Below are 25,311 nucleotides of genomic sequence, written 5' to 3'. Positions count from 1 at the left end.
ATTAGATTTATTTTTCACTCTGATGTGGTAAGACCTCCTAGTGAAAATACATTATTTGCTGGCTTCACGGAGCCACGAAACAGATGTGAGTGTAGCAGCAGCGTAATAAACCACAATAAAACAAAATAATACAGCAAATAACTGAGCAAACATCTCACAGGACGTAGCCATGGAGAAAATCCTCCAGCCTTGGCAGCCATCCCTGTGACCTTCCCTTCCCTCAGCAACCAAGCATGAAGAGCAGGAGCCCCACCTGCATCCGTGGGCGGGTATGGACCACAGCAGGGACAGGTTTGGGAATTTGGGGCTGGAGGAAAGGGGGGGCAAGGATATATCCATGCAATTTCATGGTGAATTACAGGCTGTAATGCCCAGCTGAGTCCAGGCCCCAGTGGATAGACACCTGGCAAAGAGGAATCAAAGGCAGGATCCCTCTGAGAGAGCAAAGAGGGGATGGGGACCAAGCTGTGCTGCAGGCACAGGGGGGATCAGCCTGGGGAGAGGCAGGAGCCTGCAGGAGAGTGGGGGTCTCTCCCCAAACAACAAACACAGCAGCAGGGATCTGAGAAACCACTTCAAGGTGAAAGTCTGGGAGGCTTTGCCACTTTCTGGCAGGTCTAAAGGGAAGGGAAGGAGGGAGGCAGTCAGCAGTTCTGGGGGTCGGAGACAGCCTGGCAGGTAAGACAGATGGGCGAGCAGGTGCTGTACCTTCCCAGCAGTAACTCAGCAGGGCAGAGCTGCCATCAGGCCCTAAAAGGAGTCATCAAAGCTGCAGCTCAGCCCATCTCTGCCCATTGCTTTGGCTCTTTCCCCTGCCTCAATCTCTGCAAAATGCCTGGTCCAGCCTGGCCGTGTGCTGTGCTCTCAGCCCTGGGTGCTGGTGTGCCTTTGCTCTTGGGGCTGAGAGCAAAGCCAAAAGGGGTTTGAGGGCTCACAGCTGGACCCCTTTGGGACACGTCCTGGCTACCTGCCTTGTCTGGTGGCAAACTGCTGGCAGCTGGGCCCAAGCAGGAGCATTACCACAGCAGTGGGGTGTGGGCTTCACCCCAGACTTTGAGGGACAATTGTTAAAGAATCCGTGTCCCTCTGCTCTTGGGGACAGCTGGAGTCCTTTGGGACATGTCCTGGCTTGTCTGGTGACAATCTGTTAGCAGCTGGCCCCACAGCAGTGGGGTGTGGGTTTCACCCCAGACTTTGAGGGACAGTTGTTAACATAAGAAAGTGCCTCAGGGCAGACATCTGGGATGAGTTGTTACTTGTACAAAAACCAATAAAAGTAACATTTAGGCCTCAATGACTGTTTCTGCCTTCCCTGCCCTGCTCCCCAGACCCCTGTGCCCTGTTTGAACTGCCCGTACCATCATCACACCATCCAGGAGCCCCAGCTCAGCCTTGGGCGCCGACTGCAGCCTCTCCATGGACCACTTCTCAATGATGGAGGACACATGGGGGTTCTCCACGTTGAGGATCCGGAAGCCGGTCAGGTTCACCCCAGAGTAGCGATATGGTTCTAGGTCTAATGCATAAAGATCCTTAAAAGAGAGAAACCGATTTTAAACATTTTGCTTAGCTTTTGAGTTTTCTGTGTCAATTGGTGTGTCTGTGTTTGGAGCGAGACAGCAGAACCCACAGGAGGTGGGAGGGAGTACAGTGTCACAGACATCTTTTATGGAAAATCCTTTCCTTAGGATTTTTCCTCCTGAGAAGCTGGGAGGCCTCAGGAACAAAATGTAAGCATTGATTATCTGCTGCTGTGGAATGCAACAGGTGCATCTGTGATTAGCCCATGTTGGTTGTTTCTAATTAATGGCTCATCACAGTGAGCTGGATCAGACAGAGAGTCCAAGCCACAAGCCTTTGTTATCATTCCTTTCTATTCTATTCTTATCCAGCCTTCTGATGAAATCCTTTCTTCTATTCTTTTAGTATAGTTTTAATATAATATATATCATAAAATAATAAATCACGCCTTTCGAAACATGAAGTCAAATCCTTGTCTCCTCCATCATCCTGTGAACACGGTCACAGTACAGATCCCTCAGGAATTCAGAGGATTCTCAGAGGATTGTGCTGTCTGCTGCCGTCAGTGGCTGCTTGCAGAGGCCTGGAGGTGTTGGTGCAATTTGGGTGCCGTATGTGCGTGTTCCCCCACACACAACAGAAGGAAACCCCTGCCAAAGAGCCAAAGAACCTGCTCTCAGCATGAAAGAGAGTGGATTGTGGGGAGAAAACTGCCTGTGACCCTGAAAAAGAGATTTGTGACCCAGGGAGGGGGGACAAGGCAGAGTTTGTGTCTGGAGCTCCCTTGGGCCTCTCCACAGAGGATCTGCTGGCAGTACCGAGGCCCACAGGGTGCTGTGGATGACAGAGTCACTCTGAATGCAAAACACCAATTTGCAGACTATCAAAGAGGAACTAAGATGCATTTCTTGACATTCTGGCCAGCCTACACAGTCTGCAGATGAATGAGGGTGCCCTTTATGGGATGTGAAAAGCAGAGCCAGGCAGTGCTCAGCTCTGCTGGCTGCCAGCAAGGCTTGGCAAGGGGCACTGGGACTACTGGGGGGCACTGGGGGAGCAATGCTGTGGGGCAGCTCTTGGCTCTCCACGTGTCTGAATATCAGCTGCAGTGCTCAGGAAGGAGTTTGGGGTTAGACAGCTCATCAGGAGCATGTGGCAGCTGATCTGCGCCCCAAAGCCAGCTCACCTGAGGGGGAAGCGAGGGAGTGTGGTGAGATGGCAGCCAGGGGTGAACCATTTGTTGGATGGGATATATTTCATCAGCATTTATCCTGAACAGCTTCTGCAAGGGTTTCCTGGCAGTTTAAATGCGGGGAGGTGGAAAGGCAACACCACAAGTCTGCAATGGAGCGTGGGGGTGAATATGTGACATTCCCTGCTCTCACAAGGGCTGCTCAAAAATGAGCTTCAGTATGGGAGGAGCTGCTGGGGCTGTTGTGTGCTGTGGCTGTGTCTGTTCTGTGCTCTGTGCTGGGGCTGTGCTGGTGGGACACAGCCACACTGTGGGGCCACCCATCTGCAGCACCCATCTGCCCACAGGGGGCTGGCAAAGTCCCCCATGTGCTGCCCTAAGCAAAGCAGGACAGCAGCAGCACTTGCCAGCAACTGAGACATCATTCTATGTGGGGGAGTGAGGGTTTTATGGCTGCTTTGCTTTAACAAGCTTTGGGGGTTTGATCTTTTCTGTAAGCCTGGCCCCAGCCTCTGCAGCCCCAGGGCTCACTGCTGATGGATGCAGTGCTCAAACCTGCAGGTGCAGCAGGGACCAAACCATTAATCACCCTACAATGGCAGTTGGGACTTGGGTTTTTGGGCCGTTTTTTAACCCTGAAAAATTGCAAGTGCAAACCTGCACGTTCTGTTAAAGGGCACTGTGAAGAACAGGCCACAATGTTGACTTTTAAATGACTTAAGGGAGCTAAGGGCAAATACAGTGGTTTGACCTCAGATAGGTGCTCATGTCTCTGGCTGGGAGGGGTACAGCAGTTCTGTGCCTGACCTGCTGGAATGGCTCTGTTGTTTCAAGATTCATTTTTAATCAAACACTTCAGTTTGTATTCCAGAAATTGTTGTGAGGAAATAATTTTTGGTTGCAAAATCTGATGATTTCCCCCTCAGAATGTGATAAGTCAGATCCCTGAGCTCCAGACCCGATGGTCTCTGCTGCCCATCTGTCAAACCATCACCCCTGGCCACCTCTCAGATCCCACTGGTATTTTGGGTGCTGTCCCTGCCCTGCCGCACCCCACTGACCCTTCCTTTCACAGAATTCCTATAGAAACCAACCTCCCATCAGATCCCTCTTTGATTCCAATTTAAATCTCAGCTGCAGCCTGATTTATCACCTCCCGGAATCAGAGGATAATTCAGAATACCAGCTGAGTGTCAGGACATGGGGAGGTGTGGATGGGAATCATCAGATCAGTTTCTTCTGGATTTTCTGCTCCTGCACAGCCACAAATTGAAACATCTGGTTCTATTTTCCACCTCATCTGCATTCCCTTTCACTCATTATTTTCTGTACTGCAGATTAATTCTTCCCTACACAATTTTGCTCTCAGTGCTGCTGTGATGCTCTCCCCCTTCCCCAGCTTGCCCAGTTTGGGCTCTTTGGTGGCAGCAGTGCTGGGGACTGATCCTCAGTGATGCCACATCCTCAGAGGAGACTGGAAAAGTGGTCCAGGACAGGTGAGGTGTCCCCACATCTCTGCCCTAGGACCTGGCAGGGCTTAGCTGTGGCTGCAAAGCCCCATTTTACAGATTGCTGAGTCTTTGTTTATTTTTCTCATTGCAATTTTGCATTATCTCACTTCAAAAATGTCAAAGAATTAGCAGACTCAAATATTGAGCAAAACAGGAAAAAGTGTTAAGATATAACAAGAGTTTCACCAGGGCTTTGAGAAGTGTTGATAAATGTGTAGTTCCATCTCCAGAAAAAGGCTTTATTTTCTACCAAAAAAAATTGAAAAATACAGAAATTGCAAAAATAATTTCTGTAATATTGGCTTAAAACATGAGAATTCTTCCTGGAAGAAGAGGGACAGAGAACTGCAAGGTGACTGATGATACCAAACACAAAATTTTAAAAAATTCTTATTTTTTTGCTTCCCATTAAGATTTTAACACCTGGTTTCCCATGTTCTGACTGCAAAAGGAAAGACCCTTTTTACTTCACCAAAATGTCACATTTGGACCAGCATTTTCCGTGTGTTTTGAGACTAAACCTGTAATGCAGCTTTTAGATCTGCATAGCTCATCCAAAGCCCCCACAAGGGTGGAGATCTGGGGTGTTCCCTGCAGGGCTTTGGATGTAAAATCTGCATGTATCTGGATGTAAAATTTGGATGTAAAAATGTGACAGGGACCAGTGCTCATCATAGATCCTCCTCCTGCTCCTCCTGTGGTGGAAAAGGCTGATGGGGCTCTTCTTGCTGGAGCCAGTGAACTGTAGTCGTGCTGCCGAGCAAAATGTTGAAGCATTTCATGCCAAGTGTTGATACACTGTGCTCAGTATTGACTGGGGACCTTTTAGAAACATTCAGTATAACATAATAGACTAATTCATTAGCACCCCATGGGTCTCGTACTGGGGAAGCTGAAGCACAGGCATTGCAAGCTAGGAAAACATTGCCTTAAGGAATGACAGATTAAAATATCTTTCCCATGATATAACTGTTATTTCAGGAAAGTGGCATTAATTGTGATTGCTTATCTATTAATTTATTATAATTCCTCTTTTCCCACCTCCGGGCTGTACCTACACATGAAATGTACTCCAGGCTCAGCTGGGGCTGATTAATAGGAGGTTATCTGGGAAATGCTTAAAGCTGCCTGGAATAGATAATGGCAGCAGGGGTAATTAAAATGTCTTTTGCATTTGAAAAATAAATTTTGTAGTTTTTAAGGGTTAGTTTCGTCTGTTTCTTTCCTAAAGGCAAAAAAAAGATAAATTGGATTTTCAAAATCGCACAAAATTCAACAGTAGACTAGACAATAGCATCTTAAATGGAGACAAAAGTGACCCTGCCATGAAAGCCAAATGCCTCCCAGAGGCAGAGAGGACTGGCTCATGTTTAACAGAGGGGTATTGGTGTCAGGCTGAGCTCCCCTCCTGCAAAATAAACCTGCAGGGCTGAAGCTTGGACCACAGCAGGGCTGCTCCTGGCTCCAGAGGAATCAGGGTCCCACCAAATCCTGGATGGGAACTGCAGCCTTGCACTCTCCCTGTGCTCACTGTCAGTGTGTGGGGAGCTACACTGAAATCAAAGCGGCTGGGAAGGAAAATAAAGCCAGAACCCATATCTGTGCACTCCAAAGGAGGGACTGCCCCAAAATTCCTGAAATTCAGTCCCAAAATTCCCGAAATTCTGTCCCAAAATTCATGAGCCAGGAATGGGGAGACATCCTGCAGGAAGAGATGGGAATTCCCCAAATTCCCGGAATTCCTAGAATGAATTCCCAAAAATTCCCAGCATTCCTGAAATTCAGTCCCAAAATTCCTGAAATTAATACCCCAAAAATTCGCCGAATTCCTCATCCAAGAGAGGGGAGCCATCCTGCAGGAAAAGGAGGGACTGACAACTCTCAGGCAATGCTGCAGAGCAGAGGAGTTAGAGCCTGGGGGTCTGACCCTGACCTGCAGCCAGCTCCAGCTCCAGCCCTGCCCTCTCCTCCTGGCAGGGTCCCAGGTCTCCCTTTTCCTTACACTTCCCATCCCATTGCAGTGCAATGCACACCAGGATCAAACACCCATCCCACACACATCCCAGCCCCATCAGTGTGCACAGGTTGTTTTCTGTGTTTCCTCACACCCCCATCAGTGTGCACAGGTTGTTTTCTGTGCTCACATCCCACATCCCATCAGTGTGCACACGTATTTTTCTGTGTTTTTTCACGTCCCACACGCATCAGTGTGTACAAGGTGTGTGCACAGGCAGATACTTTACCAGAGTGGTGAAGATGAAGTGGTAATATTCTGTCATCATCCCCATCGCCATAGCCTTAAGGAGAGGAGGGAAAAGGGGTTAGTAAAGGGATACAAGAACATAACAGCAGCCATACAACATAAAACTCAGAGCTCATAGGTAAATGTGGCAGGAGAGACCCAGAAACACCAGGTTTGGGCTCAAGATTGAGGCCATGGAGCAGTGAAGAAACTATAAACACCAGGTTTGGATTCAGGATTGAGGCCATGGAGCAGTGAAGCAACTGGAAACACCAGGTTTGGATTCAGGATTGAGGCCATGGAGCAGTGAAGAAATTGGAAACACCAGGTTTGGCTTCAGGATTGAGGTCATGGAGCAGTGAAGAAATTGGAAACACCAGGTTTGGGTTCAGGATTGAGGCCATGGAGCAGTGAAGAAATTGGAAACACCAGGTTTGGCTTCAGGATTGAGGTCATGGAGCAGTGAAGAAATTGGAAACACCAGGTTTGGGTTCAGGATTGAGGCCATGGAGCAGTGAAGAAATTGGAAACACCAAGTTTGGGTTCAGGATTGAGGCCGTGGAGCAGTTAAGCCAGGCTTATCAGCAAGAGGTACATGCTCAAGCTGAGCTGAGCAGAGCTGTGGTCCTCAAACCATTCTGAAACCGTGGCAAAGCCTCAGTGTGCAGCTGCCATGAGGGCTGGTGGCATTTCTGGGTGGCACTGGGTGTCCCTGAGTGTGCCAGGATATAGGAATGTGCCCTCTGTTGATAGAGTGACAAAACTATCCTTTGTCCCCATAAAAAGGAAATAAACCCAGAAGTTTCTCTCCTCAATTAGGTGAAAAGACACCTCATAGGACCTTGAGAACTTCACCTCAAACTTAAGGATAGTTAATTGGACAGGAGCCTAAAAGTCCTGCCTGAGCAATTTACTAAAAAAGAAGAGAACAAAGAAACTAATTGCTTTTGTGAGGTGTTTTACCAGGAGCAAATACAATATGGGTCAGTGAAGGTGCAGGCACAAGGATGGGGAGTGGGAATATCCCCTGTCCCTCAGCTTTTGGGGATCAGGGCCCTGAGTGCCCTTGGCCAGCACAACTTGAGATTCCCTGCCAGCCCCTACACGCAGGATGGCTCCTGCAGATTGCTGGGATTTGCATAACTGAGCACTGGAGAGAACAGACTGTCCTGGAAGCTCTTTCAGAGGACAACCATGGGCTGAAGGGGCCTTGGCTGCATGACCATGTCCAGACCCTTCACAACATGGGGAGAGCACATTTTGGTCAATGAGAAAGGTCACCTTGAAGCTGGTGGCTGGTGACAGGAAGATTCCTGTGGGTTTGGCTGGGATGCTGACTGTGTGAGCATGTTTTCTGGAGAAAACACATGCAAGAGCACTTTAAAATCCCCACTGATGTGAAAGTGACTTCGAGTCCCCCCAGGAAATGTTTGCTTCCCTTGGTTTTTTGCTAAAATTACTAGGGCGGAATTTACCTCCGAGGAAGGAAGTGACAGTCTGAAAAGAAGTGAGATGTCAAAAAAACAAGGGAAAAGAAAAGGATCTGGATTGCAAGCCTAGATATTGTCACTCTGGAGTGTGAGTTCACCCCAGGTTTCCTGCTCTGGAAGCAGCTTTTAGAGTGTCTGGGGGCAGTCCCTGTGGCCATTCCTGTCCCCCAGTCTGGTCAGTCCATCCACGGGGCTGCAGTGAAGTTCTCTCCCTCCTGCACACCCTGGTTCAGAGAGCTGAAGCAGGGAATGGCACCTCAGTGTGGGAAGCACCAATTAGTGATGGGGAGCCAGTCTGGAGCAAATAATGAGATGATCCCAGTTCATGTTCTACAGCTGGATCACTCTCGCCATAGCTGAGGAACCCAAACCCGCTGTCAGAAGGAAGCTCCAGCTTCCCAGCCCTGGCAGCCTGGGGCAGGATGCATCTGGGTTTGTGGGGAAATGAATAAATGATCATCCTGGTGGATAAGCCACAGGCAGTGGCTGGGATGAGAGCAGGAGCTCGGTCAGAGCTGACAGGCACAGCTGTGCCCTGTGGAGCACAGAGGCTGCTCGGGACAGCCTGGGAACAGACCTGGAGTGACAGCAAGGGACCAAAACTTAGGGAGGCTGGAGAATCTGGGGAAAGCCTCACAAGCAGGACTCACTTTGTGACAGGTTTCTACAATTTGTTTTCCAAGAGGGCAAAATAATGGATGTTTGATGTCTGGTCACTCCAAGGGACCCAGGCTGGAGCAGTAGGTGACAGTCCCATCTGTACAGCTGGTTCATGTGGTGTTACTCATGGATTACTAATCCATGCATTTTTTACTACTCCAATTTCAAAACCTGCCCAGATGATCAGTGCTGGGCTGATCATGGAACCTTGAATCTCTGGGGAGCAAGATCCTGACTGGCACGATGGTGTGTGCACTGCTCAGTCAGAGCTGCTCAGCCAGCACAGGCTGTAGGTGCTCAAACCTTCTGTATTTTCTGAAGATGTGCAATGAAAATCAGTGTCAAGGAGTGGAAATTTTAGCAAGGCTCTTGTGAGAACCTTGTTGCCATCCATGGGGGTGGCAGAAGGGCCAAGAGACTCCAGGGATTCCGTCCAGCCAAATGTCTGCAGAGCCGACTGCTGTAGTGACCAAAATGTTACAAAAGACACATAATAGCAATAAAATATTAATATTACTGATTCTGCCATAAACAGAGTGCTGGGCCTTCCTCAATTTTTTTTAGTCCATTATTTATTCTGCGCATTGTTTTGCTGCTGCTGTGAAGGGAAGCAGACTCCCCTCCTCCAGGAGATGCCTTTGCCTAGCTTGTACTTTCAGTGGAAAAGAAATGAAAGTGGCACCTCTAGGCATACATTTCTTGCTACAGGTAGAAAAGTGAGGAAAATATGAGGTTTTTACACTTCCTAGTCTCCAGCAGGTGCAGGTGACCTGCAGGTCGTGGTGCACTGCTCTGAACCTGCCTGATGTTACACACCAGTGGCCAGGCATGCAAAGAGCAGTCAGGCTGTGGTTTGGGTCTGTGCAACTTCCCAGACTCTGAAAATACATCAGTATTTCCCTGAGTAAAAATACACTGTCTTTTATTGCTAAGCTGAAGTCCATGGCTTCAGGTCCTGACAAAACCCCGACACACACACAAACCCAGCCAGAAGGACTTAGAGAGACTTGTCTCCCCTAGTCCCCCCTCTCCTCCATCTTCCTCACTCTGCACCAGCGGTGATGAGCTGAGCAGATGGCACAATAAACTATAATAAACTGCATAATAAGTGAGCAGCACCAAACACAACCAGCACGGGAAAATAACTGGCAGGAGACAATGAGCCCCTTCTATTGCTTCCCATAATAATCCCTCCCAGGCTTCCCAAGTTCTCTGAGCACTTCCCTTCATTTTGCATCAAGCAGGCTGCAGGAGAAGGCTCTTGCCTTGTGCTTGCTTTCTCATCCCTTCAGGGATTTATTTAATCTGTGTGGTGGTGTTGTGCTGGGCTGATAGGAGCAACACTTCCACCAGCTGGTTTTTAACATCTTTGTGAGAGCCTTTTCCTCTGCCTCATATTGATCCTGAAACCCAAAGGCACTCGGGAATGAGGAGGAGCTGGGGTGAGCTGCAAGAATTCCAGTGGAGGAAGGAAGGAGCGAGCCCAAATGAATGGAAAATCACTGACATCTGGCTTAAAGTCCAAGAATTGCAGACGCTGCTGGGGCAGGGACAGGGGATGCAGTCCCTCCTGGCTGGGAGAACCAGCCTGAATGAAGGGAGAAGGAGGAAGAGGGAAGAAGGCTGGGGCTGTGCAGCTGCAGGGAGAGCCATGGAATTGTCCAGTACCAGCCTGGGCTGGGCACAGCATTCAGCACAGCCCCTTCTCCTCCTGTAACTTTTGCTTGCTCTTACTCACAACCACTTTTTGGTACTTCCAGTTTTTCAGTGAAAACACCATTTTCTGTAGAAATCCAGCAGTGTCCTTGGAGGATGGACATGCTGTAGCTCTTTGTGTGGCTGTGGATTGAGGCCCAATGTAATGCTGCACCCAGGGCAGTGTCAGTTTTCATTACAGCCACCCCACGCCCATGGGCTCCTGGGCAGCCACTTTGCTGTCCTGCTGGCCCCCTGCTCACCTGCTTGAGGATCTGAGCTGCCATCAGGTGGCTGCAGTCGAAGATGATGCGGAATTCCCGGCCCCTCTTCATCTCCTTGAGCAGCGGCCGCGCGTCGTCGGTGTCCAGCGGGAGCTGGCGGATCTTCAGGCGGATGTTGTAGCGGGACGGGGCCATGATGAGCTCCTGCAGCCGTATCAGGCCTTCAGGTGTCACACAGAGACAAACCCACAGCGTTACAGGGCTGCCTTCCTCACTGCTGGGCCACAGCGGCTCAGTGCTTCTCTTGTTCTCCATGGAATGGGATCAGGACTGACATCCATCCATCCATCCATCCATCCATCCATCCATCCATCCATCCATCCATCATCCGTCCATCATCCATCCATCCATCCATCCATCCATCCATCCATCTCTCATCCATCCATCCATAATCAAAGCCAAGGTGCCACACATCAACCATTGACCCCAGAGGAGCTGTTCTAGGACAGAATGGCTTTTCCTGGTGCTTCCCTGCCGCCACTGCAGCCAGTAGAGCTGGATGGGTCCCTGCACTGGGTAGGAAGGGGAGAACAGCAGGCTGGTCCTAACCTCACAACCTCTGGGATCACAAAAGATTTCCTTAAGCAGATGTGCCCTTGAGAAAGGACAGGATGTGGTAATCAGCTGCACAACAAATTAAAATCTGCATATTTACCATGCACAGTAGCAAAAGGCAAAAATGAATATGCGCTTGGATTTATGAGTCGCGTAGATCGTAACGGTCACTTAATCACAACTCATAACTTCCTACTACCCTCAGAATTCATTTCTGTTTCCTGCACAAGGCAAAGAGCCACAGTGGACTCAGCTGAGCAGGAATTACTGGAATCTGAGGTTGCAAGGAGAATTTCAGCAGATGCCTATTGCAAGGGGGAAGAGAGAAGCGTGTCCCTCTGCACAGAAGAAACACATTAGAATATGCCACGAAGGGAACATACTGTGACCCACATTTGCAAAACAGGAATGTCAAACTGTGTTTTCATCAGCCCTCCCCTAAAGAAACCATTTGGTTTAGTGAAATTAGGTTGGACAGGCTATCCAATGTGGCTTTTGTTTTTTTGGGGGGTCTATATCTAGAGCTGCACAGCACTTTGCTTTGTTTAACTGTCAACAGCTTTCCTTACGTGAAGAACTTTGCCAGCTCTGTGTTACAGAGTTATCCAGAAAACACAAAAACTTTCCAGAACTGCTTTTGGTTTTAGCTGGGAACTGCTCCCTCCATGACAACTTTTCTGTTGCAGAGGGGTACCTCACTGCCAAAAGAACCAGGCTGAGATGGTCACCCCATGCCAATGAACCCCTGCATGCCAGCTCAGGGCCCCACTTGCTGAGAGCTTTGAGAATAAAATGCTTAGAAAGCTCCACAGCACTGTGTAGAACTCCTGAGAACCCATCACTCCACGGGACACCATTTGGCTCGAGAGAGGGTTCATTGGAAAAGCTCCCACAGAGTCCCAGGACAGAAAATCTCCAGGATTCCTTCCCTGAGCCCCTCCTTTACCCACCTGTGCTGTCGTCGTACACCACGGTGGCCGACCTCCACTTCAGGTACTGCACCAGGTCCAGGATGGCGTGGCTCAGGGAAGCATAGTCAGGATACAGGTTGACATAGAAAGTGTCCTTGTTATCCAAAGGGTGATGCTTCCACCGGAGCTGGATGTGGGGCACTTCCAGGGCATTGCAGATAGACTGGACAGCGTTGGTGCAGGAGCCTTGGGAGGGTCCAAATATTGCAACGACCCCCAGAGCGAGCTGGTCACAGGCTGGAGGGGGAAGGCAGGGATGTCAGCAAAGTCTGGGGGGGGCTAAGCATGGGGCAGCTGTGGGTACAGCCATGGGTACAATCCAGACACTTGTGGGCACTGACCCAGCGCTGATATTGGGTAATTACAGCAGTGATTGGGCACAGAGAGAACGATTTATGCCAGGTGGGTATAGACCGGTGGGTAGAGGCACAGAGGAGTCCCAAGCTCCTCTGAGAGATTCTCCTCCACAAAACATTCAGAAAAGAGGCTGATTAGAGGCACAGAGGAGTGCCAAGCTCCTCTGAGAGAGCCTCCACCACAAAACCATTTGTAAAGGGACTGGGTAGAGGTGCAGAGGAGTGCCAGGCTCCTCTGAGAGTGCCCCCACCACAAAGCCATCTGAAAAGGGGCTGATTAGAGGCACAGAGGAGTGCCAAGCTCCTCTGAGGGAGCTCCCTCCACAAAACCATCTGAAAAGGGACAGGGGGTCACTGGGCTGGCTGGGAGCTGATAGCTCCCTCCTGTTGATGTCCCTCCAATAGCTGCCAGCTCAGGCAGCAGGTTTCCTTTCTCCCCAGCCAGAATCAAACTCCAGGAGCCCTCAGGTCACCAGCTCGCAGCCTTTGCTGTGCAGTCCCTCCCCTTCAGCAATTCAAGTGTGCTGCTGTTATCCAGTAATCAAAAGTGACTGTTGTGAAGAGAACAGAACATCCACGCAATGGATGTGAGCACTGCCAGGGATGCAGCGACACAAACACAGGAATGGCCTCCAGACCTTTGCTCAGGATTAGAGCAAACCTGAAAGGAGTTTTCTGAAGTTTCAGAGGCAAAAAAAGGTAGTTGTTCCCCTTGTATTAAAATGCCTCTGGAAGGTCAGCTCCAGCAGGAGCTCTCATCCAGATCACTAGTGAGAGCAGGACAGAACAAGCTGCTGGTCTGGAAACCAGACCTTTCTTCTACTGAATAAATGGTCACAAAGCTGCTCAGAAGTTTGCTCTGCTCTTACCTTTCTTAGTTGCTTCAAAGCTGTCGTGGAAGTGTATCCTCTGGATGTCATAGGTGAGGGTTGTGTTGGGCAGCAAAGTTCTGTTCCTGTTAATGATGTTGGCGGAGAATCTGAAGGCTTGTTCCTCAGCACTCATCACCTGTGTGTTGGGGCCATCTGCGTACTCAAAGATTCCTCCTGCAAGACAAAAAATCCGTATTTAAGCCACAGCTTGTTTCACAAATTCATGCAGCAAGGATGAGAAAAGTCTTGGAATGTTTGCAGGCGGAGCAGAGCTTGCTTGAGTACCTGTCCTGCATTGAAATGAAGATATGAAAACTTGGGTTTTTTCTTATATCCTGGTCTATGAGAATGTTCAGGGTGGCAGCTTTGTGGGGCAGTAACAGGTGGTTTAAAGTCTTGGAATATTTTTATGAGTGAGATAAGTGGTTTCCCATAAAACTTTAGGACCAGACCATGGTCTGTGCTCTGATGAGTTACTGGGTAAAAAACTAGCACTGCCCTCGTCTTGAAATCCTCTTGTCTCATCACCCATCTGGTCCTTGCACAAGAGACAGGCAGGGCAGTACTGCTGTTGGCTATTTTCAGTGCCATTTTCAATCCCCTTCTCCTTTTTCATTGTTCCTCATATTTAGTCCTCCAAGTTTTTAATTCAGACCAGCAGAGACTTCTGGATTTGCCTACCCTACAGCTCCTCTGCTCAGTAATGCACATCTCAGATGCAGCTTCCCTGTGTTCAAAAGTTGTTAATGCCATTACACCTCCCCAAGGGCAACAAGCTCATGTCACAACATGGCTGGGTTTCTTGGCTCTGTGTCTGTGAGTCTTGTCCTCAGTTCCCACTGACAGCCACTCTAATTGGAGTGACTTGGTGCAGGCATGGGTTATGTAATGGAATGTCCTTGTCTCTGAGACGCAGGAGCCACCCTGAGCCCCTCACAGAACCACAGAAAGACACAAACCTTGCTCGTATTTTATTCAAAAGTAAACCAAAATAATTAATGGATGAGCGAAATAAGCAAGTACAATTGGTAACAGATGGTCTCAGGGTTCATTAGCAGAAGGAAAAACCTTCCTCTTCAATTTAAGATAGTCCTCAAATGTTTTCTTGTAGACAACAGATGTCTGCTCAGCCCTGCTGGCTTTCAGGCAATGCCATGAATCCTCCTCCAGCAGCCTGAGCACATTTTCTATAGTTTTGTGGCAGTTTGGTGCTGGCCAGGAGTTCCGGTTTGGCCAGAGCCAAGCTGACAACTCGGTTGATGGCCATGCTCTGTGTGTCCTCCTGGAAATGTGACCAGAGCCATGGACTCGGTGAAGCACAGGAGAGATGGTTGGAGATGTTCTCAGCAAGGAAACAGAAGGATTTGCAAAATCCCTCTGACTTTCTGCTCCCCTTGATTGTGACAAGTCCCTTTCCTCCTCTTCCTCTGCAGTCTTTGTGCATCCTGTCCCCAGTTGTGAAGTGAGTGTGGGAATTAATTTACATTCATAGACGTAAAATAAGTTTGAGCTGTTTCCTGCATGTCTCTGCTACAAAAAAACACTGAGCTCAGTGCTAATTTTGGTAATAGGCAGAAGAATAAAGAAAAAAGAGGCTGAATGCTCATTCTGGAGTGTCATTTCAGTCTCACGTGATTTTCAGCCAGTCGCTCACGGGCAAGTTTTCAATCCAGAGTGCTGAGCAGCGTAGGCAGGAGTGTAGCAGAATTGTCCACGTGCCTCATTCTCACTGGATTGTGCCAAAACATTTGGGTTTTGACTGGTGCAAAGAAAATTATTCATCCACATCAAAGCTTGCATATGCTGGCAGCTCAACTTAAGTTTCTTAGGGCAGAAGAAAGTTCATCTACAATATTAAATCATACACAATAAACAGAACTAAAGTGAGTGTGAGATTCACCCCATCTCTCTGTTCAAAGCTTCACTGTCCAGGCTGTTTAGCCAGGGATTTTTTGTTTTCTAGCATTGTCCTGAAGTGATAACTGGTAAATGTTACATTGATTATCCACTAGCTGGCATTAGCCTTTCTTCCAGCCCAGCACTTTCAAAGTTGCTTTGGAGCATGTCTTATTATGAGATAATACAGAAGGGCTGGGAATGTGGATTATTGGTGTTTGATCCTAAATAAATTCCTGTTCCAGACATCCAGCTGGATATAATAGGGTTTTTGGCAGGAAAGAATTTTCTGTGCAGCCACCCAGCACCTTGAGCTCAGGACCAGGCAATGACAGAACTGACAGGCAGCAGGGATGTATTTCTGTATTTCCCACTGCTGGGAGCACACCAGGAATACTCTGGGACATTGGGAATCTCCCTGAGGTGAGAGGGCAGCCATGGCATGCCCATTTTGGTGTTGTCTCATAAACTGGTGAGACTGGGAGCACCTGATGGTGCTGGGAGTACTCTGGGAATAGTCTGGTGTCACTGTGATATTTTCTGAAAAATCCCTTTGCCAGGATTTTTCTCTTGGGAAGCTGAGAAGCCTCAGCTTCTCCCTGTTTTGTTGCCTTGGAATCTGATTGGGAGATTGTTTATCTAAACATGTGCATTGTTCTCACTTAATGACCAATCACCGTTTAGCTCTGTTGGGACTCTAGAAAGAGTCACAGGTTTTTATTATTCATTCTTGTTAAACCTTCTGATGTATCCTTTTCTCTATCATTTAGTATAGTTTTAGAATAGCATTCTTTTAATATAATATATATAATAAAATAATAAATCAACCTTCTGAGAACATAGAGTCAAATTCATCTCTTCGCTCATCCTAGAAACCTCACCAAAACTGCACTCTGGGAATACTGGGAGTACTCTGGGACATTGGGAATCTCCCTAAGGTGCTGAGGGCAGCCACAGCATGCCCTAGCCTGTTGTTTTCTCAGAAACTGGGGAGACTGGGAGCCCCTGATGTCAGATCTGTGCCTGGCACACCCCTCTGGATCCTCACATCCCTCTTGGCTGCGCGCCGCTCCTTCAGAGACGTTCACTCCCATCATTATTTAAAGAGCCTAATAACTGGCTTGAAACAGCTGATTAATGCATAATCTTCATCATGATTACACAGCATAACTGGCATTAATTTGCAAAGCCAGCTAATTATGAAAATAATTGTTGCAGTTCTTCCATTTGAGCAAAATGGAGACGCTCGGCTCGTGGCGTTGGGAGCACGAGGGGTGTGACATCAGCTGGCTGATGGCCAGGCTGGGAGACCCCAGGGGACCCTGAAAGCCTCAGCAGGAGAGATGAAGGAGCAGGGCTGGACAGCTGTGGGCAGCTCAGGCTGATCCCACAGGGGCCTTGGGCAGAAACTTCACCTGGCTTCACTCCCAGAGATGAGAGTCAATGGGTGTGAAAAGCTCACAACAAAAGTTTTCTCTTTTAAATACCTCATACCCACAAATCCCACCCAAGAGAGTAGAACTGGAGCTCCTTTAGTGCTGCTGTCCCTCTCTAAACCTACTTTGGAAGCTAGATCCCATGTCTTGGAGATCACTGGATGTTCTGTGGTGCTCCTGGCCTTTCCCACTCTTTCCTGTCTGTGCAGGTCTCAGCTCCTCATTCCTTCCTTCTTCCCCTCCTGTGGCTTGGCAGAGAGATAAAAGATGGCTGTGACAGGGTCAGTCATGCCTTGTGACACCCTCCTGAGGTTCATGAGAGGATTTGCTGCCTGATTTATGTGTGCTGCTCCTTGACCAGTCAATAGAGCCCGAGGACTCCCCACTGCAGCACCAGGTGCTGTTCAACACACACTGAAGTTTATCAATTCAAGTTGACTTTGTTTACATAGCTATTTTTCTCTGGAAACCTTTTTATGCCATCTTTGGTGCAGTGGGATCTGGGACTGGGAGCCAGCCTTGTAGGAGATGCCTCACACAAGCTGCTGATGAAAGCTTTCAACACTTATCACTTATTTTACATATTTTTTGATGAAGCAATCCATTATTATATCTGACTTCTTGGATTTTAAAATCAATCCCAGGCAGGTTAAATAATTATTCAGTTGTCTTTTACTCTTAAAGCAGACTAATTGCTCCCTGGAGAATGTCAGCCAGCGTATGGGAAAACACACTAATTACAATCAGCTTCGTGTCTGACTGCTTTATGTTATTTTATTTGATGACCTCGACATCACTGCTAAGGTGAGGAGTTTTCAAAATCTGAAATGAGATCCCAGAGGAAATGCCTGAAACTCCCTCAGGGTTTAGACCAGAGGAGCAGGGCTGGGCAGGCAGAAGGAGCCTGGCCTGGCACAAGGGGAAGTTTGGCTGAAAACCACAGAGGCTCTCACTCAGAGCAGCAGAACTTGAGCCTCTCTTCAGGGTAAAATCTGGATCCCACAGAATGCCTAAAATCCCATTGATGGCAATCAGAACATGCCCAGCTCTGTCTGCATCCACAAAACTGCCCTGCATCCTTCTGTCCCCAGGGATGGTGCTGGAAATCCTTGGGAATGGTTCCAGGAATGAGCCAGAAAGAGACCTGGACAATGTGCTGGGAACCCTCCTACACTGCCCCAGTGATCCCAGGACACGGCTGCATGGGCTCAGTGCCAGTGCAGTTATTTTTAGCTTTGTCAAGAGCTAAGTCAAGAAAGTCAAAGTATTTTAGATTTTTATTTCTCCCCTCTTTTGCTTTTTACCAAAACAAACAGCTTTCATTCTCAGAAAGAAAATTCCAGCAGTCCTCAGCGTGCGGTGTGATCTCTTATCTTCTACTCCTTATAAATCACAGAGTTATTTAGCTTTGAAGAACAACTATTTCTGATAACACTTTTCTCTCCCCCGCTGACAGTGTTGTTCACACATTTAGACAGCTCTGACAGCCTCTTTCCATGTGACATCCAGGAAGAAATACCTGGTTTGAGGCAGCTCTTACCAAGGATGGAGCTGGCAGAGCTCCTCAGGGACACGGGAGCTCCCCTTCCCTCTCACAGCCCTTCCATGCCCTGAGCTGTGTTTTTGTGGGGTTTTTTTTCCTCTGAGGTTATAAAATGTTTTTGCTGTTGTCTTCTGAGATATGGGATTTACCCTCTTCTGAGGACAATCACTCTCTTTTGGGGACAGTATTAGCAAATGGGCCAATCGGGACAGGTACACAGAATTTAGTGTGTACTAAAATTCCCTGAGGCAGAGAGTGGAGAATCTATGCAGAGTCTTCCTCACACAGCTGCCGCCCTGGGAAGGCTTAGAGAACCTGACACTGCTGCTTGGCTGAGAAATCCAATGGGGAGAATCTCACTGTCATGGCCCAGGTCCCCTGAGAGCTGCTGTTTATACAGCAGCATTATATAGAAAATGAGATAACACTGAAAGAAAGTTCCCTGGAGCACGAGGTTGTGCCTGGGAATGGAGCTTCAGCTCCCAGAGCCTGCCCATACTGGGGGACTGTGGCAGTCTCAGGTGCAATAATAAGGATGCAGAGAGAGCAGGGAAATCCAGAGGGCAATAAACACCAGCAAAACAAGAAGGGAAAGCTGTTGGGGAAGATGAAACAGGAAAGCCTTATAAATATGATTGCCTGGCAAAACATTGTGAGAATATGGAAACCACAAGTGAAATTGAAATGAAAGCAAGCTTTGAGATACCTCAGTTACTGAACAACTGGAAAACAATGGCATGGCCAGCTGAAGGTGATCCCCTTTGGATCAAACAATGCCCTCTGATTGCAGACAGGCCCAAGGCTCAGAGCAGACCCTGCCAGCTTGGCAGAAGGGGCCCAAAGAGGAGTTTTTAGGGTTTAAAATGTAACACAGTGTGGAAATGCTATAGAATTTGTATCTTGTACTAGATTGGTTAGTGAGAATGAGAATATTCAGCACAGAAGAAGATTTATTGTGTTGCAACTGGAACGTCTCTCTCCTACCTTTTTTACTCTCTTATGCTCGCACCCTCTCACCCTCTCTCCCCTCTCTTCTCTTGGGCCTGCTCTGAGCTGTGTCTGGCAGATCCCAGCAGGGCCCTGCACCCAGGCCCTTTGCGATAAGCCACAAATTCCAATCCCTGGCTTCAGAGATCTCTGGTCTCCGTCCGTCCCGACCATCCTACCCCCGACACTCCTACAGAAAGCAACGACAGATTTATTCACAAGAAATCTCTCCTTGCACCTTCCCCCGAGGAGCTGCTGCAGTGAAATTCTCCAGGAGCGTGTCCCAGGGAGCTGATGCAGTGAAATGCTTCAGGAGTGTGCTCCAAGGAGCTGTGGCAGTGAAATGCTCCACGACTGAGCCCCAAGGAGTTGCTGCAGTGAAGTGCTCCAGGAGGTGCCCCAAGGATCTGGTCCTGTGCTCACCCAGCACTGAGCAGAGCCCCCAGGTCTGGTGTTGATGCCAGCTGGGCCCCAAACAGAAACAACCCCACTCCTATAAACTGATGAGTGAGGAAAGCAGTGCCAGGAGCTCTGGGGGCTCCCACCCCTCCAGAACCCTTACTACTCCTGGACAGCCCTTGCTGGCAGAGAGGTGCAGTGGATCCCTGCCCAGCCCTCCACAGGCTCCCTTCCAGCCCTGTGTGTCAGAGGCAGCATCCTGGGATGTGCCCTGCGGCAGGACCACGGAGCTGCTCCACGCCAAGGCAGCGAGCACAACTTGTGAACTGATTGAGACAAACCTTCTGGGAAGGAGCTGAAAATAATTCCCGTGTTCTGTCAGTGGGTTCTGGGTTTTGACAGAGCGGCAGGATCCGAGTCCCTGTCCCCTTCAACTGCTGCTGATCATGCACTGGCCCTGTCACTTCAGCGTGGCACTGCTTAATGTGATGCAGCACAGCCACGGATCCAAAGCAATTTCAGGCTTCATCAACGCGCATCACGCAAGAGAGCTCCGGCTCGGGGCTGAGCTGGCCCTGCCCACGGGAGCTCCTCGCTCTGGATGCTGATTGCTAAAAACCCAGGAGCAGGAGCTGCCTGGAATGTGGGGAGGGATTAACCTCGGAGCCGGTGTGTCTGCATCGCTGGCGCTCACACGCTGCCTGCCTTCGCTCTGCGTCTCTTTTGTGTGAATTTAAAAGGCACCAACCTGTCCCTGAGCTGCTCCCACCCTGGCTCCCAGGTCATTGGCATTTCCACCTGCTTTTGCTGTGTTTCATGGGCCTGATGGAGCCCATGATGTACCTGCCCACCCAGGAGCTTTCCCGGTGCCCACCATGCCCTACAGAGCAATGGAGCCAAGCAGGGGCTGAGCACAGACCCCTGGGCTTGGGTCTGGGTGTTCCTGAGCTCCTCAGCACACCTGGCTGGATTTGCTGCTAAATATCCCTGGGAAGAGGTAGGACAGGGAGCTTGAATCCACCATTTTTGGGGAAGACGAAACAGGAAAGCCTTATAAATATGATTGCCTGGCAAAAGATTTTGAGAATATGGAAACTATAAGCGGGATTGAAATGAAAGCAAGCTTTGAGATCCCTCAGTTACTGAACAACTGGAAAACAATGGCATGGCCAGCTGAAGGTGATCCCCTTTTGATCAAACAACACCTCTGCTTGCAGACAGGCCCAAGGCTCAGAGCAGACCCTGCCAGCTTGGCAGAAGGGGCCCAAAGAGGAGTTTTCAGGGTTTAAAATGTAACCCAGAGTGGTAATGTAATGATTCTTATAGGCTGTATGTAAATGGTGTAGGATGTGTATCTGGGACTAGATTGGTTAGTGAGAAATAGAATATTCAACAGAGAAGATTGATGGCATTGTAACGGGAACCTCACTCTCTTACCCCTTTTACTCTCTTACGCTTTTGCTCTCTTGCCTCTCTTACTCCCTTACCTTCTCACCCTCTCTCCCCCTCTCTTCTCTCAGGCCTGCTCTGAGCTGTGGCTGGCAGCTCCCAGCAGGGCCCTGCACCCAGGCCCTTTGCAATAAACCACAAGTTCCCAGCCCTGGCTGCAGGGATCTCTGGTCTCTGTCCATCCCCACCATCCCACCCCTGACACTCCTACACCCCCTGAGCTCAGAGGAGAGACAGGCACAGTGGGGTGGGCAGGACACCCCCAGTATCCAGGAGCTTGCTGTCCCCAAATGTGACCAGGAACATTTCTATTTCAGCTGCTGTGACCCTGCATCATGCAGCCAAACGTGAGTAGGAGCAGTCCTGCTGTCACCTCCCTGCCCCAGCCCCACATTCTCGTCACTTTGGGGGTGTCCCTGGGACCCCAGGGTGGCTGCTGGAGGAGCTGATGGACAGAGATGCATTCCCAGTGCCTCTGGTTCCACCACCTGGTGCAGCAGGAGGCAGAGCCAGGTACTTGCTGAGTAATGCCAAGGAAATGAATTCAACCAGAAAATCAGACACACAAAGTGTAAGTGTGTCCCACGAGGAGGGATTTCCCACCTGCCAGGACAGAAATCCCATCACAGCAGGCTGAGCCATTCCCAGGAGACGGTGTCTCCTTCTTTTCTCATTTTTGTATTGAATATGCAAAATCCTATTTCATTTGCTCTGAATTAGGCACTTCATGTCACAGGGGGTGACATTCTTCTATGTATAAGCTGCTTAACAGATGAGCAGTCAAGTGGCAAAGCAATACATTATTAATGCTTCTGGTTAAATTAACTGATTAAAACCACTGGAGCTAAAATGTATGTATCAGCACTTTACTCTCACTAAATGAGGAATTAATGGAACATGGCAGGTTGTGTTTTTAATGAACAGTAGATAGGGAAGGTCTGGAAAGGTTTGTCACTGCTCCTGGGGGTGACCTGTTGCATCCTCAGCTGGATGCTAGCACTGCTTGTCCCCACAGGCTGGGTAGTCACCCTGATTTTTGGAGATTTTCTAAGCCTTCTGGTGTTTACATTCTTGTAATGAACTTTCTCACACACTTTCTGTAAATAACTTATTGTTTTGCATTCTTTTATGGAGGAGGAGAAATTTCACAGACTGTTGGTTTGTCCAGTGTCATTGGAGAGGGGGCACTGTCACCCTCCAATCCACTGTCACTTTTGGAAATCTATAAATGTTGGAGTCAGAAAATAAACTTCCCTTTTTTCACCTTGAGAACAGCAGTGTGTGCACATTGTGTTGTTTTTTGTCCTATAGTGACATCGGGGCACAGCCAGCAAAGAACAGAACAGGCTGTGGTGTCACTGTGGTATTTTCTGAAAAATCCCTTCACCGGGATTTCTTCTCCTGGGAAGCTAAGAAGCCTCAGAGAAAAATATAAATAATAATTATCTGATCCTCTTCTCCTGTGTTTGCTGCTTTAGAATGTGGTCTAGAAGTCGTTTACCAACAGATGCATCTTTGATTGGTTCCATATTAATTATTTATACTTAATGACCGACCAATCAAATCCAGCTGTAAGTGACTCTCTGAGGGGCCACAAGTTTTTATTATTCATTCTTTTCTAACCTTTGGATATATCCTTTCTATTTCTTTAGTATAGCTTTAGTATATCATTACATTGATATGATATGATATGATATGATATGATATGATATGATGTGATATAATATATTAGAATGTAATATAATACAATATAATGTAATAAAATATTATATAATATAATATGATATGGTATTATATAATACAATATGATATTATATAATGTAATGTAATGTAATCATTAAGAAACCTGTTGCTAACTTAATTTATTTCTGCTGTAGCAGCACAGAAGGCTTTTTATCTGAGATTAGTAATATAATATAATATAATATAATATAATATAATATAATAATACAGTATAATATAATACAATAAAATATTATGTAACATAATATGATATGTATTATATAATATAATACAATACGATATGATTTATTATATTATACAATATGATATGATATGATATAATGTAATGTAATATAATATCATATCAATCATAATATAATAAATCATCCTTCTAATAATACAGAGCCAGCTTCATCCCTTCCCTCATCCTCAAACCCCACACTGTGGGTGCTGGGTGCTGTTTCTGAGGGTCCCCTCACAAACACCACACTGCGGCTCCTAGAAACAAATTCTCCTTGCAAACCCTCCTCGTTTGGCCTAATTGGCAGCGTTTCCTGTGCCTTGCTCTGAACAAGCTGTTCTGGTGTTGCACGTTTGACATCTGAGCGTTCGCGTTCGCTGCGGCGTCACCCCGGCCAAGGGAGCGGATCAAAGCGCTAATCTCAGATCAAAAGCCTTCCGTGCTGCTACAGCAGAAATAAATTAAGTTAGCAACAGATTCCTTAATGATATTTAAATTTCTAATTTGCATAACACATGATTAAAATGAAATGGGCTTGCTTGATTTTTTTTTTTTTTAAAGCGGCTCAATTAATTGAAAAAAAAAAAAAAGAAAGCGGCATCATAATCTCAGAGGAACAGATTTCCTATCAAGATAAAGGCAAGGAAAATGCCACGAATCTTTTAATTTACACAATATTCAGCTCACAGGAAATGCAAACCTCCCAAAGTGGCCGTGGGGTTGCAGCCTCAGAACTCCCCTAGGGACTGATGTCCTAGTGACACCATGTCCCATCATTGCCCTCCTGGCTGGGAAAGGCTCCCACAGGCTCTGAGTGGTTTATTTCTCTGCAAAATTATTTCTCTGGCAGCTTTGGGCTAGTAATGCTTGTTTTGTTCCCACTATGGGACACCTCACCAGGTATCTGGGCTCCCTGGCATTATTTACCTGCTCAGATTTGTGTGTGAGCTTCCCAGAATTCAACCATGGTGTCAATTCCAGCCTCCACTCTCTGCCACCCCACTGCCAGCTGGACTGGACTGTGCCTTCAGTCCCCCCATGCCCAACCCTCTCCTCCCATTTCTTAATTTTCAAAACCTCACTGGAACAGCCTAAACTCAGCAGATGTGTCCTGGCAATCACTGAGGCTGGATAAATCAGGCACACTCAAATGTCACTTTTATGGCAGTGCTTTGAGCTGACAGCACGTGTTACCCTGCAATATATGGGGGAAAAAAAGGGGTTGAAAGCTTCAAATTATTGTAGATGTGTAATCCCAAGTTGAGGTGGCATGGCTGGGAGAGTATTTTCTGTGGGGTTTTATTGCCCTGTGGAGGGTTCTGGGGTGTCCATTGGGGTGAGGTGCAGAGCAGGGAGTGAGGCCACACTGAAACACAAATCCCACCTTGTGCGGGGCTTCTAATAAAGCCCGCAGGGTGATAAAATACTCTGGATTTCTCTTTATTGTGTGCTGGCCCCATGTCCCCCTGCACACACTCCCCAGTTTGGGGAGCAGAGACTCCTCTGAGCAAGTGACATTCTTCCAATTTATCCCAGTGCAAACTGTGTCCAAATGGTTCATTTATGAAAATTCACTGTAAACTGAATACAGGGTGCTGGAAACCAAACCCTCTTATTTTGGGGAAAAAATTATCTTCCCAGGTAAACTGGATTTTGCAAATCTTTGAGCTCTGCACTGGGAGACCCCATTGGCTGCACACAGACTTGCCAAGCTAAATTAAAATGCCAATTATTGCATGTTAATTAAATTTTTCTCCAATATTCATTGCTAAGACGCAGCTAATAAATGTTAATACCCAACTGGTATGTAGCATATATTAGGCACAAGAAACCTGCATTAAATCCTGTTTTCCATTCACAGTGTAGCCAAACACCAGCAGTCAACTTGTTTCTCACTCTTGCATTGATGCTTCCAAAAAATTGGGGCCTTGACTGAGACAAGGCATTGAATGGCAAATGCAGTTCTGCAAATATTATGACACATTGTTTGTCATCTGCCCTAAATATTTAACAGTTCCATTTTGCAAGATTTTTTTGCCACATGCTGAGTATTTGCTCCTGATAGAAGCTAAATTTGACTGATGGAATGGATTCCATTCAGGAGCTGACAGCCCCAAAACCTTGTGAGGATCTTTGCTGTTGGCATCTTCTGTTTAAAAGAAAGCAGAGAAGGGGGGGAAAAAACCCCACAGAGTGCTCTGGGGAAATTGTTCCTGCTTAATGCCATCTCCTCTCCTCAGAAAATCCTTTTTGTAGGAAGAGATCAAAGGTCTGTAATAGATTTCAACA

At 47.7% G+C, this 25,311-nt stretch overlaps 1 protein-coding gene across 2 annotated transcripts in view; it reads right to left on the bottom strand.

The window, feature by feature from the left end:
- GRIK3 (glutamate ionotropic receptor kainate type subunit 3) overlaps nt 1-25,311 on the bottom strand; it is a 126,165-nt gene that overhangs the window by 41,407 nt on the left and 59,447 nt on the right. For both annotated transcript variants that reach the window (XM_054292492.1, XM_054292493.1), the window contains exons 2-6: nt 13,347-13,523; nt 12,101-12,358; nt 10,575-10,756; nt 6,468-6,521; nt 1,359-1,532 (exon numbers count right to left, since the gene is read on the bottom strand). In XM_054292492.1, coding sequence (XP_054148467.1) covers nt 1,359-1,532; nt 6,468-6,521; nt 10,575-10,756; nt 12,101-12,358; nt 13,347-13,523 — 845 coding nt within the window. The remainder of the gene's footprint in view (nt 1-1,358; nt 1,533-6,467; nt 6,522-10,574; nt 10,757-12,100; nt 12,359-13,346; nt 13,524-25,311) is intronic.

The sequence above is a fragment of the Melozone crissalis genome, unplaced genomic scaffold (assembly GCF_028551555.1).
Source record: "Melozone crissalis strain CALT ecotype California unplaced genomic scaffold, PUWL_Pcris_2 ptg000111l_1, whole genome shotgun sequence".
Classification (NCBI taxonomy): domain Eukaryota; kingdom Metazoa; phylum Chordata; class Aves; order Passeriformes; family Passerellidae; genus Melozone; species Melozone crissalis.
The sequence above is the reverse complement of the archived record's forward strand: the minus strand, read 5'-3'. Positions and strand labels throughout refer to the sequence as shown.